At 39.3% G+C, this 16729-nt stretch overlaps 1 protein-coding gene across 3 annotated transcripts in view; it reads left to right on the top strand.

Annotated features, from left to right (window-relative positions):
• The window catches only part of KIF27 (kinesin family member 27), a 92610-nt gene that overhangs the window by 17291 nt on the left and 58590 nt on the right, over positions 1–16729 (top strand). For all 3 annotated transcript variants that reach the window (XM_032595611.1, XM_030293735.1, XM_030293733.1), the window contains exons 4-5: positions 1462–2420; positions 9648–9791. In XM_032595611.1, coding sequence (XP_032451502.1) covers positions 1462–2420; positions 9648–9791 — 1103 coding nt within the window. The remainder of the gene's footprint in view (positions 1–1461; positions 2421–9647; positions 9792–16729) is intronic.

The following is a 16729-nucleotide window of genomic DNA, read 5'->3' as shown; positions in this document are numbered from 1 at the left end:
GCTGCACAATTAGCATCACCGTGGAGGCTTTTTAAAAAATACTAATTTCCAGGGGCGCCTGGGTGGCTCAGTTGGTTAAGTGACCAACTTCAGCTCGGGTCATGATCTCGCAGTTTGTGAGTTTGAGCCCCGTGTCGGGCTCTGTGCTGACAGCTCAGAGCCTGGAGCCTACTTCAGATTCTGTGTTTCCCCCTCTCTCTACCCCTCCCCTGCTCACGCTCTCTGTCTCTCTCTCTCTCTCTCTCAATAATAAATAAACATTTAAAAAGTTAAAAAAAAAACTGATTTCTGGGCCCTGCTTTTCAGAAATCCTGATGAATTTGCCCTGATCGGGCCTGGGCATCAGTACTTTCTCTTTTATAAAGCTTCCAGATGATTTGCAGCTAGGTTTGAGGACCATGGATAGTGCTAAGCTGTAGCCTAACATTAAAAAACTTTATGAAAGTTATCCTTTGATTTACAGTTACATTGTCATACTTTATAATTGGTGATATGTTAGCATTCCCTGTTTGTAGTATAAGTACTTTAGAACTTTCAATGAACTAGGTTGTTAAGAAAGTGTCATGATGGAAATAATGAAAGCAAAATGATTATTTTTCAAGAAAACAGTGACATAACCGGATCTGAATAAAGAGGAACCATGGCTCTGTAATTCAAGCACAGAATCAGGAGCTTTATGACTCTGATTCAAAGCCCAAATCCACCTTCTTCTTTTTGAAATATGTTTGGATATAAACAAATAATGTGGGTGGTAAGCTTTGGTTTATTTTTGGCTCTTATTCTGCTGTTGTTGAAATAGAAACTTTTTTGCTTTTTGTGAATTGCCAACATGTTTGTTTATCTTATACTCTGATATTACATAGGTTAAGCCTGTTTTTAAAATGAATAACCAATTTATTTATACTGAAATCTTCATGTATCGTTGGTTATGACCACACAGTACCAAAACCCTTAAACCTAAGGATGGTTTGAAGACTCAAAAGAAACTGATTTCTTTTAATTAATCTACTACTAGTTAATTCTTTTGAGTTAATATTTAATTAATCTATTTAAATAAGTCTGTTAGACTCTATAAATCAAAATACTGGATTAAAGGGTTTTTCTTTTCTCAGTCATCTTAAAGAATCGAGTGTGATATGTGACTCCAAAGAAACCAGATTGTTTAATACACACACACACACACACACACACACACACACACATATATATATGTATATATATATATAATATCTTTTAGAATTTAAACATCAAAATGAGTGCTGTCTATTAAAATAGTTCCTTTGGGAGATTATCCAAAATTACTTAATGATGTTGCTGTCACTATTGTTTGAAATGCTCTTGATTTTTTAAGACACTTTCTTAGCCTGGGAAGTTTAGCAAATAATAACTGTTGTGGTTAAGTTTAACTCTACTGGGTTTTGATTAAAATTTGGTTTAAAAACTTGCTGTTGCTATTTTAAGTGATTGTTGGGGCCAAGGAATGTCACGTGGAGAATGCAGATGAGGTGATGAGTCTCCTGGAGATGGGGAATGCAGCCAGGCATACAGGTACCACCCAAATGAACGAGCACTCCAGTAGATCACATGCAATTTTTACAATCAGCATTTGTCAAGTAGAGAAAAATACAGAGGCAGCTGAAGATGGATCGTGGTATTCCCATCGGCATATTGTCTCAAAGTTCCACTTTGTGGATTTGGCGGGCTCGGAAAGAGTAACTAAAACCGGGAATACTGGTGAACGGTTCAAAGAATCCATTCAGATCAACAGTGGGCTGTTGGCTTTAGGAAATGTAATCAGTGCTCTTGGGGACCCACGCAGGAAGAGCTCCCATATTCCATATAGGGACGCTAAAATCACCCGGCTTCTGAAAGATTCCTTGGGAGGCAGTGCCAAGACTGTCATGATCACTTGCGTCAGCCCATCCTCCTCAGATTTTGACGAGTCCTTAAATTCCCTCAAATATGCCAACAGAGCACGCAATATTAGAAACAAACCCACCTTAAACTTCAGCCCCGAGTCTGACCGTATGGACGAAATGGAATTTGAAATCAAGTTGCTTCGAGAAGCTCTGCAAAGCCAGCAGGATAGCATCAGCCAAACCAGCCAGATCCATCAAGAGGGGACTCCTGATAAAAACAGGATCCGGTCTCTTGAGGAACAAGTAGCTCAGCTACAAGGAGAGTGTCAGAGTTACCAAACCTGTGTAGAGGAAGCCTTTACCTTCCTGGTGGACTTAAAGGGTGCTGTCAGACTGAACCAAAAGCAGCAACACAAACTGCAGGAGTGGTTTAACATGACCCAGGATGTCAGGAAGGCGGTGTTCACCTCGTTCAGAGGGAGCCACGGCGTCGGCAACCTGGAAGAAGGACCACAGCATGTGACAGTTCTCCAGCTGAAGCGAGAGCTTAGGAAATGCCAGGTATGTAGACACCACTTCCGTTAGTGACTTGTTTAAGGACTCCGTTTATTTGGGCAAGGGTCATTTTGGGATTCCAGAAGTCTTTAAAAAGGATTATATGTAAATTCTCATTTGCCTTTTGCTCAGTCTCTTTTTCCCTTTTCCTACTGCTTTGTCCTCATTTTCCTTTCTCTTTTAATATTTTTTTTTTTCCAACGTTTATTTATTTTTGGGACAGAGAGAGACAGAGCATGAACGGGGGAGGGGCAGAGAGAGAGGGAGACACAGAATCGGAAACAGGCTCCAGGCTCTGAGCCATCAGCCCAGAGCCCGACGCGGGGCTCGAACTCACGGACCGCGAGATCGTGACCTGGCTGAAGTCGGACGTTTAACCGACCGCGCCACCCAGGCGCCCCTTAATATTTTTTAAATTTTTTTTAAGTTTATTCATTTCGAGAGACAGAGAGAGCAAGTGGGGGAGGGGTAGAGAGAGAGGGAGAGAGAGAATCCCAAGGAGGCTCCACAATGTCAGCACAGAGCCTGACACAGGATTCGAAGTCTGGAAACTCGAGACCATGACCTGAGCCGAAACCAAGAGTCAGATGCTTAACCGACTGAGCCACCAAGTTGCCCCTCTCTTTCAGTATTTTAACTTGTTACATTTATGAAGTAGAATCTTGGGGACCTGGTCATTAATTTAGAGGGTGAAGAGAAACATAATTTCAGAAAGAAAATGAAGTACTTTATTGAGTTTTTATCCCTCTTTGGGTCAGTGGTTCTTGATGAAAAAAAAAAAAAAACTTCACCCCTTGAGTGTGGAATGTTGAGTTTTTTTAAAAGGTTTATTTATTTATTTATTTTGAGAGAGTACAGCGGGGGAGGGACAGAGAGAGAGGGAGAGAGAGAATCGCAAGCAGGCTCTGTGTTGTCAGTGCAGAGCCTGATGTGGGTTCGAACCCATGAACTGCGAGATCGTAACCTGAGCTGAAATCAAGAGTCAAGAGGCTTAAGTGACTACTGAGGCACCCAGGCACCCCGGAATGTTGATTTTTTTTAAACAAACAAAATCATTGTATGTGACAATATTTAAGGGATGTAGGTATGTACATGTGTACATATTACATATATGTACATTGAGTTCCGAAATACATTTGTCACTTTCCATTCAAAAACCTGAAGATTTCGTGTCCCTAGGGAAATCACGGAAAACAAGATGTACCTATTCTGCTTACATGGAGTTTGCATTCTGTTGGGCAAATAGGTATTCTGCCAGTTTTTGAAAATAGGAAAACAGCTTTCTTTCTTTTTTTTTTTTTTTTTTTAATGTTTGTTTATTTTTGAGAGAGACAGAGACAGAATGCAAGTGGGTTAGGGGCAGAGAGAGAGGGAGACACAGAATCCAAAGCAGGCTCCAGGCTCTGAGCTGTCAGCATAGAGCCTGACGCAGGGCTTGAACTCACAAACTGCGAGATCGTGACCTGAGCCAAAGTCAGATGCTTAACCGACTGAGCCACCCAGGTGCCCCGAAAACAGCTTTCTAGTTAGAAATCTTTCCTCTGTACCTCTTTATATGTATTAGAAAGAAACCTCTATTGCAGCAGTTCTTGGACTTTTTATTCACAAGGTTTTTTGTTTTTTTTTTTTAATATTATTTATTTTTGAGAGAGAGAGAGCACAAACAGGGGAGGGGCAGAGAGAGAGGCAGAGGATCCGGAGTGGGCCTGATAGCACTACACTGATAGCAGAGAGCCCAATAGGGAGCTCGAACCCACAAACCGTGAGATGAGTTGAAGTCAGACACTTAACTGACTGAGCCACCCAGGTGCCCATACAAGGTTTTTTTTTTTTTTTTTTTTATGTTTTTAAAATTGAGGTCCCCTAAAGAGCTTTTGTTTATGTGGGTTGTATCTATTGATATTTACCATATTAGAATTAAAACACAAAAATTTAAGCTATTAATTCACTCAAAATAATAACCCAATGACAAGTAAAAACATTTTTTCATGAAAAATAACTATTTTCCAAATAAAAAAACTTAATAAAAGTGGAATTGTTGTACATTTTTGCAAATCTCTTTTTTTTTTATTTTTTTTTATTTTTTTTTTATTTAAAAAAAAATTTTTTTTTTCCAACGTTTATTTATTTTTTTGGGACAGAGAGCGACAGAGCATGAACGGGGGAGGGGCAGAGAGAGAGGGAGACACAGAATCGGAAACAGGCTCCAGGCTCCGAGCCATCAGCCCAGAGCCTGACGCGGGGCTCGAACTCACGGACCGCGAGATCGTGACCTGGCTGAAGTCGGACGCTTAACCGACTGCGCCACCCAGGCGCCCCTGCAAATCTCTTTTAATGTCTGGCTTAATAGAGGATGTGTGGATTTTCCTATCTGCTTCGGCATACAGTTTGTTGCAATATGTTGTTTTATTTGAAGTACATGAAGAACATCCAGCCTCATTTAGATTTGTAATTGGAAAGAGGAACATTTTAATTTATTTTCAGAAAATTATGGATATTTTTCTTTGTTATTGCACCAAAACTCAACAAGTAGCGGCATCCTAAAGTTTATGTGCAATGTGGGAGTTGAAACTACTTTTGTTACATTAAGATCTGTACATTAAAATTTTTATTTTTATCTTGCTTTTTTTTTTTTTAAGAGAGAGAAAGAGCACGTGCTTGCGCGCGCAAGCAGGAGACGGGCGGCAGGAGAGGGAGAGAGACTCTCCAGCAGGCTCCACGCCCAGCACAGAGCCTGTCACAGGGCTCCATCTCACAACTGTGAGATCATGATCTGAGTGGAAATCAAGAGTCAGTTGTTTGACCGACTGAGCCACCCAGGCTCCCCTTTATCTTGTACTTTGAATGGATCTTTCATCCACGTGATTTTCAATCATCACCCATCGATCATTTGGAAAATATTTGTTTACTAAGTTACGTGCATCTTCCAATCAAGGGGCAGAAAGAGAGGGAGAGAGAGAATCAAGACTTGGACGCTCAACTGACTGAGCCACCCAGGCACCCTATCTCACAACGTCTGATACTTAAATATAAGCATTTAAAGTCATAACTTTAAAATAATGGAGTTTTTAATTTTTGTTTTGAAGTAATCTGCCCCCAATATGAGGCTTGAACTCATGACCTTGAGAGCAAAAGTTGCATGCTGTATTGACTGAGCCATCCAGGTTCCCCAAAAATCATGGATTTTTTTTTTTTAAAGCAGTAACTCTGCTCTACCTTCTTCATAATAGAGCAGGCCTGACCCTTCCTGTTTGGCATAAGAAAGTGGCAGAACAGGAAATACGGTTGATGGGAAGCTTGAACTTTGGAGCACTATAGGAGTTGACAATAAGGAGTACTTCATCCTTCTAAGGTGGCTGGAATGGAAGCCCATAAAACCCCCTGATTGAGGATGGCGGGGTAGTAAGTTTTTCTCTCCATCTGTTGGAAATTCTGAATTAACTTCCTCTAGATTATGTACTCTAGATTAAGATTTACCAAGGATATTTACAGTCTTTTTGTTGTTGTTGTTGTTAACGTTTATTCACTTTTTGAGAGACAGAGACAGAGTGTGAGCAGGGCAGGGGGCAGAGAGAGAGGGAGACACAGAATCGGAAGCAGGTTCCAGGCTCTGAGCTGTCAGCACAGAGCCCGACGTGGGGCTTGAACTCACAAACTGTGAGATCATGACCTGAGCTGAAGTCAGATGCTTAACCTACTGAGCCACCCAGGAGCCCCAGGATATTAACAGTCTTGATGAAAAAGGGCACCATGATCAGATGGCTTTAGGGAATGCTAGATTACAAAAATCCCAAGACTTCTCAGAACTTTCAAAGTGCTAGTGTAATTAATCTCAGTGTGAAAGATACAATATTCAGTATTTCCCAATTAAAAAAATAGATTTTTTTTTTTTTTTTTTGGTCTGAAGTCTTGCAGGAGTAGTAATCTTGGATACCACTAAATAGCAAATAGAGAAATGATTGCTGTCATTCCTCACCCCATATGTCTCCTTAAAAAGTTGTTTTCTAGGGGTGCCTGGGTGGCTCCGTTGGTTAAGCATCTGGCTTTGGCTCAGGTCATGATCTGGCAGTTTGTGAGTTCGAGCCCCACGTCAGGCTCTGTGCAGACAGCTCAGAGCCTGGAGCCTGCTTCAGATTCTGTGTCTCCTATCTCTCTGCCCCTCTCCTGCTTGCTCTCTCTCTCTCTCTCAAAAATAAATAAACAAAAAAAATTAAAAAGTTTTCTAGACTTTCTGTTTGAGACAGAATAACATAGTGGTTAAGAACATTGGTACCAAACTCCTAAGATTTGAATTCCAACTCCTTTGCTTACTTGCTCTGTGACTTTGGGAAAATACTTAACCTCTCTGTGCTAATTAAACAATAATAACAAGCACGTTGTAGGGTTCCTGTGAAGATTATTAAAACGCTAGTTCCCATAAAACGATGAGAAGGCTGCCTGGCCTGGAGTAAGGCTCAATAAAGGCAGCTCATTATTATCTCTCATTTATTTTTCACCTACCTAGCTCATTATTATCTCTCACCTATTTTTCACCTGCTGAGGTTATGTATCAGTGGCAGCTAAGTGATTGGACTTAGTAGCTGTACGTGGGGCCACATGCCAGGGGTTACTGTGAAGTCAGCTTGATAAACTACTTAGCAAGACAGCAGGTCTGTGCAGGGAGAGACATTCTCTTTGCTCAGCCCTGCTTCCTTGAGCCTGTTACACAAGCAGGTAAGTACTTAAAAATAAAATTCCTAGCCAACAGGAGATCGTGGGCCATATCGCAGGTAGAATTACCACCAGATTTTTGCTAAGGAAGTGTCACTTTGAACTTCACCATCTTCTCCTTGTTAGATGCTGCCAGGTAGTGTTTCTGTTTTTTTGTTTTTAATTTTTTTTTAATGTTTACTTTTGGGAGAGAGAGAGAGAGAGAGAGTGCGTGCAAGTGGGGGAGGGGCAGAGAGAGAGGGAGACAGGATCTGAAGCAGGCTTTGTGCCGGCAGCAGACAGCCTGATGTGGGACTTGAACTCATGAACCATGAGATCATGACCTGAGCCGAAGTTGGACACTTAACCCACTGAGCCAGCCAAGTGCTCCTGTGTCAGGTAGTGTTGTAATCCTTGGTTTTTGCCATTGGTCAGTTATTGGAATATTCCATATCCTAATAAACACCTCTTGAAGGACTTTGTTGCCTTTTTATTCCAAATTTTGAATACGAGAGCAGTGTGTGAACATGAATTTACTCAACAGTTAAACACTTGAAATAAATAATAAATAATATAGCTGTAGTCTGTAAAGCATATGTAAAAATAGTTGAATATGCAGTACTACGTGACAAATTACATTTTAAGCTCAAATGTACAGTTTACCATGGGAGAGGATATTAACCAACGAGAATTATAGTTTAATCTCATTTTATGAAAGAAGTCACATAGGTCATATGTAAACATATGAAAATAAGGACCATCAGGGTCATGTGTCCTCTCCTCATTTGGTCACTTGAGGATCCCAAGCAGAGAAAAGAAGGGACTTGCCCTAAGTGGTGCTACGAGGCTGTGGCAAATCAAGGCTGGCCTTGGTCTATGGGTTCTCTGTACAGGAACCCATCTACCCCTCTATGCCATTGCCTGAGTAGTCACGTACATACTCTGTTTTTGTGAATTAAATCTTACTTGTAAAGGGAACACTATTTTTGTAAATCAGCTCTTGTTCTTGTGTTTTCCTATAGCTTAGGAGAAAGAGCATGGGGTTTGATCCAGAAAGACCCTGGGATTGAAGGTCAGGAGTTTGGTTTATCTACTGGGTCATCTTGGGAAAAGGTTTTAATCTCTTGGTTTCTTCATGAAAAAAGAATCATGTCTATTCAGTGAGATTTTTTTAAATGTATTTTTAATGTTTGTTTGTTTGTTTATTTATTTATTTATTTATAAATGTTTATTTATTTTTGAGACAGAGAGAGACAGAGCATGAACGGGGGAGGAGCAGAGAGAGAGAGAGGGAGACACAGAATCCGAAGCAGGCTCCAGGCTCTGGGCTGTCAGCACAGAGCCCGACGTGGGGCTTGAACTCATGAACTGTGAGATCATGACCTGACCCAAAGTCGGACACTGAACCGACTGAGTCACCTAGGCGCCCCACAGTGAGATATTTTTAAAATGTCAAGTCACTATCTAGCATAAAATACACTTTAAAAAAATTATTTATTTATTTTGGGGGGGGGGGAGAGAGAGAGGGAGAGAAACCCGGGCAAAACTCTGCACTCTCAGTTTAGAGGCCAACGCGGGGCTCAATCCCATGAACTGTGAGACCGTGACCTGAACTGAAATCAAGTCAGACGCTTAACCAACTGAGCCACCCAGGAGCCCCTAGCATAAAATTCACTCAACAAATATTAAATTTCTTTCAGTTTATTTAATTTAAAAATTGTTTTAAAAGTATTACTTGCATATCTCAAGTTTATTTGAAAACAGGCATAATTCATTGGAAATTAAGAAAACTATTTGTTTAACCATATTTTTAGATGTCTTCAAAATATCTCTTCATAGTGAAAGTGCATAAAATTACCAAATATTTGGGGCGACTGAGTGACTCAGTCAGTTAAGTGTCTGACTTTGGCTCAGGTCATGATGTCATGGCTTGTGGGTTCGAGCCCCGCATCAGGCACCGTGCTGACAGCTCAGAGCCTGGAGCCTGCTTTGGATCTTGTGTGTGTCTCTCTCTGCCCCTTCCCTGCTTGTGCTCTCTCTCTCTCAAAAATAAACATTAAAAAAAATTTTTTTTTGAATTACCAAATATTCTTTATTTAAAAGATCCAAATGTGTTCTTAACTCTATAGGTCAGTTTGGAAAACGTGACCTCTTTGATTTTTAAAAACCCACATTTAAAAGTCTCATGGCAAAAAAAAAAAAAAAAATCTCATGGCAATTCTAGCAAACTTGTAAAAATAACTCCTCCTGAGTGTAGTCTAGAAATCAAGTGACTGTTTTTGTTTTAAAATTCAGGAAATAAAAACCAGGAAAGTCTTTGTATCTTTATGGTAATTAATTCTTAGGTTATAGCAATGACAGGTCCTCAAACTGTTTCTGCCTTTCTTCTACAGAAAGCCAAAAAAAATTGAAAATGAATAGGATGAGAAAAATTTCGAGAGACATTGTCAAACCATCATGAAATCCCAGTTTTTGTGGTATTTTCTGGGCTGTCTGGAGTACTTTCTGTGGTGAATCTCTTGTGCTTTCTTTCCCTCCTCCCAGTGTGCACTGGCTGCTGATGAAGTTGTATTTAATCAGAAGGAATTGCAGGTGAAGGAACTGAAGAATCAAGTGCAAATGATGGTCCAGGAAAACAAAGGACACGTGGTATCTTTGAAAGAAGCACAAAACGTCAATAGATTGCAGGTAGAGTTTCTTGACCTATCTAGTGCTGTAGATTTAGTTGAATAGTACTTGGCTAAAAGAATAGCATTTTAAGTTTATTTATTTGAGAGAGAGAGACAGTGAAAGAGAGCAGGGGAGGGCCAGAGAGAGAGGGAGAGAGAGAATCCCAAGCAGGCTCCACACTTTTAGTGCAGAGCCTGATGTGGGGCTTGATGTCACGAACCATGGGCCAAAATCAAGAGTCAGATGCTTAATTGACTGAGCCACCAGCCGCCCCAGAATAGCATTGTATTGTATTGTATTGTATTGTATTGTATTGTATTGTATTTTGTTTTATTTTATTTTATTTTATTTTGTTTTATTATTTTATTTTATTAATTTTTTAAAGGAGATATTTCATCCCAGTTATTTAAAAAAAATTTTTTTTTTAACGTTTATTTATTTTTGAGACAGAGAGAGACGGAGCATGAACGGGGGAGGGTCAGAGAGAGAGGAAGACACAGAATCCGAAACAGGCTCCAGGCTCTGAGTGGTCAGCACAGAGCCTGACGCGGGGCTCGAACTCACGGACCGCGAGATCGTGACCTGAGCTGAAGTTGGATGCTCAACCGACTGAGCCACCCAGGCGCCCCTCATCCCAGTTATTTAAAAAAAAATTTTTTTTAATGTTTATTTATCTTTGAGAGACAGAGAGAGAGAGAGAGAGAGAGATCGATCATGAGTGGGGGTGGGGCAGAGAGCGAGGGAGACACAGAATCCAAAGCAGGTTCCAGGCTCTGAGCTGTCAGCACAGAGCCCTATGTGGGGCTTGACCCCACGGACTGCAAGATCATGACCTGAGCCGATGTCAGATGCTTAACTGACTGTGCCACCCAGGCCCCCCGAGGAGAAAACATTTTTATTGTTAGCCTGACTTTCACAAATATGAAGGTGATACACAACCTAATTTGCATATCATATTACAGTTACCTTTTCTCCATGTTTTTCCATTTTGCTGTTTGCCAAGGTAACAGGCAACATGATGTTGTTAAGAGTTGGAAAGTAAACACATACTTTAAAATTTATTAGATAATCCTTTTATACTCTTATCAGTGATTTGCTCTTTAACCTTGGTTAAACTTTCTACTTTTCTATCTTAGCTTCCCTAATGTCCCTAAATATTATACTTCTCGGCTGTGAACACCCCCACCCCCATCCGTGGTGGGGCACTTCCCACAGCCCCAAACAGTTAATTTCATTTAAAGCCTTTAGGTTCCTATCAGGGAGGAATAACCTGATCCAGCACAAGTTAGATTTTGATTTTGACATTTCATTTTTGTTTCCTTTTTAAACTCTTCTCATTCTATAATAGTTTAAAAACATAAAACGTAAACAAAACACAATGTACCATGCAGTGTTGTATCACAAAGAGAGCAGCAGCTGGGTAACCAGCTGGTAAATAGTAAACTGTCAAAAAATAGTCAGCTCTCTGCCCCTTAGAAGTCCTTAGTTGGTCCTGATCAGAGAGAGCCGCTTTCCTCACTTGATAGTATTGCTTTCCTTGGTTTGCTTTGTGGTTTTATTCTATATCCTTGAACACTACAGTTTACTTGTTGGAATTTTAAGAAATTTAATCATTCAGTACATATATTCTTCAGTATCTAGTTGCCTTTATTGAAAGTTTGTTTTTTTTTTTTTGTTCTGATTCACCTATCATGTGTGTAACTGTAGCCTGTTTAGGTTTATAGACATATAGGATTTCATTGTATGAATATATGGCAATTTATGTTTCTCTTCTACTCTTAGTGAATGTTTTTTGGTGATGGACATTGTATTTATTTTCTTTTCTTTGTTTTTTTTTTAAGATTTTATTTATTTATTTTTTTTAATTTTTTTTTTTCAACGTTTATTTATTTTTGGGACAGAGAGAGACAGAGCATGAACGGGGGAGGGGCAGAGAGAGAGGGAGACACAGAATCGGAAGCAGGCTCCAGGCTCCGAGCCATCAGCCCAGAGCCTGACGCGGGGCTCGAACTCACGGACCGCGAGATCGTGACCTGGCTGAAGTCGGACGCTTAACCGACTGCGCCACCCAGGCGCCCCTAAGATTTTATTTTTTAAGTAATCTCTGCACCCAAAGTGGGGCTTGAACTCATTGATCAAGAGCCGTGTGCTCTACTGACTGAACCAGCTAGGTACTCTCTTTTTTTTTCTTAATTCTGGTATAATTAACAATGTTGTATTAGTTTGAGGTGTCTAATATAGTGATTCAACAATTCTTTACATTACTCAGTCCTTACTGGGATGGATATTTTCTCATAGGTGTTTGTTGGTGCACATGCACATATATTTGTTTTGGATTTGTTCCTGGGAGTTGGAGTGGTAGGTCATAGGGAAGGCGAATTTTCGACTTTAACAAATAATATCACACTCTTTTCCCAGTTTACACTCACACCGGTACTGTATGAGTATGCCTCTTGTTCCACATGCTTATCAATGTTTGTTGTTAATTTTTTTATTTCTCTGAAAGTTTCGGGTTTTTTTTTAAATTTTATTTTTTAAATTTATATCCAAATTAATTAGCATACAGTGCAATAATGATTTCAGGAATAGACTCCTTAGTGCCCCTTCCACATAGCCCATCCCCTCTCCCACACCCCCTCTAGTAACCCTCTGTTTGTTCTCCATATTTATGAGTCTCTTCTGTTTTGTTCCCCTCCCTGTTTTTATATTATTTTTGTTTCCCTTCCCTTATGTTCATGTTTTGTCTCTTAAAGTCCTCATATGAATGAAGTCATATATTTGTCTTTCTCTGACTGACTACTTTCACTTACCATAACACCCTCCAGTTCCATCCATGTAGTTGCAAATGGCAAGATTTCATTCTTTTTGATTGCCAAGTAATACTCCATTGTATATACATATACCACACCTTCTTTATCCATTCATCCATCGATGGACATTTGGGCTCTTTCCATACTTCGGTTATTTTGATAGTGCTGCTATGAACATTAGGGTGCATGTGTCCCTTCGAAACAGCCCACCTGTATCCCTGTGGATAAATGCCTAGTAGTGCGATTGCTGGGGTGTAGGGTAGTTCTATTTTTAGTTTTTTGAGGAACCTCCATACTGTTTTCCAGAGTGGCTGCACCAGCTTGCATTCCCACCAACAATGCAAAAGAGATCCTCTTTCTCCGCATCCTTGCCAACATCTGTCTTTGCCTGAGTTGTTAATGTTAGCCATTCTGATAGGTGTGAGGTGGTATCTCATTGTAGTTTTGATTTGTATTTCCTTGATGATGAGTGATGTTGAGTATTTTTTCATGTGTCTGTTGGCCATCTGGATGTCTTCCTTGGAGAAGTGTCTATTCATGTCTTTTGCCCATTTCTTCACTGGATTATTTGTTTTTTGGGTGTTGAGTTTGATAAGTTCTTTATAGATTTTGGATAGTAACGCTTTATCTGATATGTCATTTGCAAATGTCTTCTCCCATTCTGTCAGTTGCCTTTTAGTTTTGCTGATAAAACTTTCATTTTTTTTTTTAAGATTCAACAATTCTATACATTACTCAGTGCTCATTATGGTAAGTGTACTCTTAATTCCCTTCACCTATTTCACCCATCTCCCCACCCACCACCCCTCTGGTAACCATCAGTTTGTCCTTTATAGCAAAGAGTGTTTCTTGGTTTGTCTTTCTCTTTTTAAAATTTCCTTTGCTTGTTTATTTCTTAAATTTTACATATGAGTGAAATAATATAATATTTGTATTTCTCTGACTTATGTCATTTGGCATTTATAGTCTCTGGATCCATTTTTGTCCTTGCAAAAGACAGGATTTCATTCTTTTTTATGGCTGAATAATATTCATATATATACACATTATATAGATATGATGTGTATATATATGCTATATGTGTAAATGCCACATCTTCTTTATCCATTCATCTATTGGTGGACACTTAGGCTGCTTCCATTTCTTGGCTATTGTAAATAATGCTGCTGTCACTATCAACAATAGCCAAATTATACAAATACACACACACACACACACACACACACACACACACACACCATGGAATATTACTCAGCAGTCAGAATGAAATTTTGCCATTTGCAACAATGTGGATGGAACTAGAATGTATTATGCAAAGCAAAATAGTCAGAGAAAGGCAAATATCATATGATTTCACTCATATGTGGAATTTAAGAAACAAAACAAACAGGGGAAGGGAAGGAAAAATAAGATAAAAACAGAAAGGGAGTCAAACCGTAAGAGACTCTTAAATACAGAGAGCAAACTGAAGGTTGCTGATGGGGTGTTGGGTTGGGGGAATGGGCTAAATGGTTGATGGGCATTAAGGAGGGCACTTGTTGGCATAAGCACTGGGTGTTATATGTAAGTGATGAATCACTAAGTTCTACACCTGAAGAAACTAACTTGCGTTTGAACAAAACAAACAAATAAATAACACATTAAAAAAATAATACTGCTATAAACATAAGGGTGTATGTATCCCTTTGAATTAATGTTTTTGTATTTTGGAGATACATACTCAGTAGTGTGATTACTGGATCCTAGGGTAGTTTTATTTTTAATGTTTTGAGGAACCTCCATACTATTTTCCACAGTGGCTGCACCAGTTTGCATTCCCACCAGTAGTGTAAGAAGGTTCCTTTTTCTCCACATCTCCCTAACACCTGCTGTTTCTTGTGTTGTTGATTTTAGCCATTCTGACAGGTGTGAGGTGGTATCTCATTGTAGTTTTGATTTACATTTCCCTGATGATGAGAGATGTTGAGCAAATTTTCCTGTGTCTGTTGGCCATCTGGATGTCTTCTTTGAAGAAATGTCTGTTTGTGACTTCTGCACATTTTTAAATTGGATTATTTGTTTTTTGGGTTGTTGAGTTGTATCAGTTCTTTACATATTTTGGATACTAATCCTTTATCGAGTATATCATTTGCAAATATCTTCTCCCATCCGGTAGGTTTACCTTTTAGTTTCATCGATTATGTCCTTCACTGTACAGAACCTTTTTATTTTGATGTAGTCCCAATAGTTTATTTTTGCTTTTGTTTCCCTTGCCCCAGGAGACATACCTAGTAAGAAGTTGCTAATGGCCAGTGTCAGAGAGATTACTGCTTATGCTCTCTTCAAAGATTTTTATGGCTTCCAGTCTCACATTTAAGCTTTCAGTCCATTTTTAATTTATTTTTGTGTATGAAAGAAAGAGGCCCAGGTTCATTCTTTTGCACGTAGCTCTCCAGTGTTCCTAACGCTATTTGTCAAAGAGACTGTCTTTTTCATGCATACTCTATCCTCCTTTGTTGAAGATTAATTGACCATATAATTGTGGCTTTTTTTCTGGGGTTTCTGTTCTGTTCTGTGGATCTATGTGTCCATTTTTGTGCCAGTACCATACTGTTTTAATTGCTACAGCTTTGTGATATAACTTGGGAATTGAGATGCCTCCAGTTTTGTTTTTCTTTTTGAAGATTGCTCGGGCTATTCAGGGTCTTTTGTGGTCCCATAGGAATTGTAAGATTGTTTGTTCTAGTTCTTTGAAAAATCCTGTTGCTATCTTGATAGGGATTGCCTTCTATGTGTAGATTGCTTTGAGTAGTATAGACATTTTCACAGTATTCTTCCAATCCATAAGCATGGAGTGTCTTTCCATTTCTTTGTGTGTCTTCAATTACTTTCATCAATATTTTATAGTTTTCACCTATACAAGTCTTCCACCTCTTTGGTTAAGTTTCTTCCTAAATATTTTATTATTTTTGGTGCAGTCGTAAATGGGGTTATTTAATTTTCTTTCTGCTGCTTCATAATTAGTGTAGAGGAATGAGACAGATTTCTGAACTTTGATTTTTGTATCTTGTGACTACTGAATTCATTGATCAGTTCTAGCAGCTTTTTGGTGGAGTCTTTAGGATTTTCTATATATAGTGTCATGTCCTCTGCAAATAGAGTTTTACTTCTTCCTTACCAATTTGGATACCTTTTATTTCTTTTTGTTGTCTGATTGCTGTGGCTAGGACTTCCAGTACATAAAAGTGGTAAGAGTGAGGGGCACCTGGGTGGCTCAGTCAGTTAAGCATCCAACTCTTGGTTTCATCTCAGGTCACGATCTCACAGTTTATGAGATCAAGCCCCACATCTGGCTCTGTGCTGATGGGAGCCTGCTTGAGATTCTCTCTGTCCCCCCTCTCTCTACCTCTCTCTTTCTCAAAATAAATAAATATTTTTTTAAAAGTGGTGGGTGCCTGGGTGGCTCAGTTGATTGAGTGTCCAACTCTTGATTTCAGCTCAGGTTATGATCTCACAGTTTGTGAGTTCAAGCCTCACACCGGGCTCCATGCTGACAGTGCAGAGCCTGCTTGGGATTCTCTTTCTCCCTCTCTGTCTGCCCCTCTCTCCCTTGCTGTCTTCCTCTCATTCTGTCTCAAAATAAATAAATAAACTTAAAAAAATAGTGGTAAGAGTGGATATTCTTGTTTTGTTCCTAACCTTTGAGGAAAAGCTCTCAGTTTTTCCCATTGATGTTCTCTGTGGATTTTTCATATAAGTTCTTGATTATGTTTTGGTATGTTCCCTCTAAACCTACTTTGTTGAAGGTTTCTCTCATGAATGGATATTGTACTTTGTCAAATGCTTTTTCTGCATCTGTTCAAATGACCATTTGGTTTTTATCCTTTCTCTTATTGATGTGATATATCACATTGACTGTGAATATTGAATCACCCTTGCATCCCAGGAATAAATCACACTTGATTGTGCTGAAGGATTTTTTTAAATGTATTGTTGGATTTGGTTTGCTAGTATTTTGTTGAGGATTTTTGCATCTATATTCACGAAGGATATTGGACTGTAGTTTTCTCTTTTTGTGGTGTCTTTATCTGATTTAGGATCAGGGTAATGCTGGACCTCATAGAGTGAATTTGGAAGTTTTCCTTCCTCTTGTATTTTTTGGAATAG

The sequence above is a fragment of the Lynx canadensis genome, chromosome D4, assembly GCF_007474595.2.
Source record: "Lynx canadensis isolate LIC74 chromosome D4, mLynCan4.pri.v2, whole genome shotgun sequence".
In the NCBI taxonomy this organism is placed as follows: domain Eukaryota; kingdom Metazoa; phylum Chordata; class Mammalia; order Carnivora; family Felidae; genus Lynx; species Lynx canadensis.
Note: the sequence above shows the minus strand (reverse complement) of the source record. Positions and strands in the feature narration are given on the sequence as shown.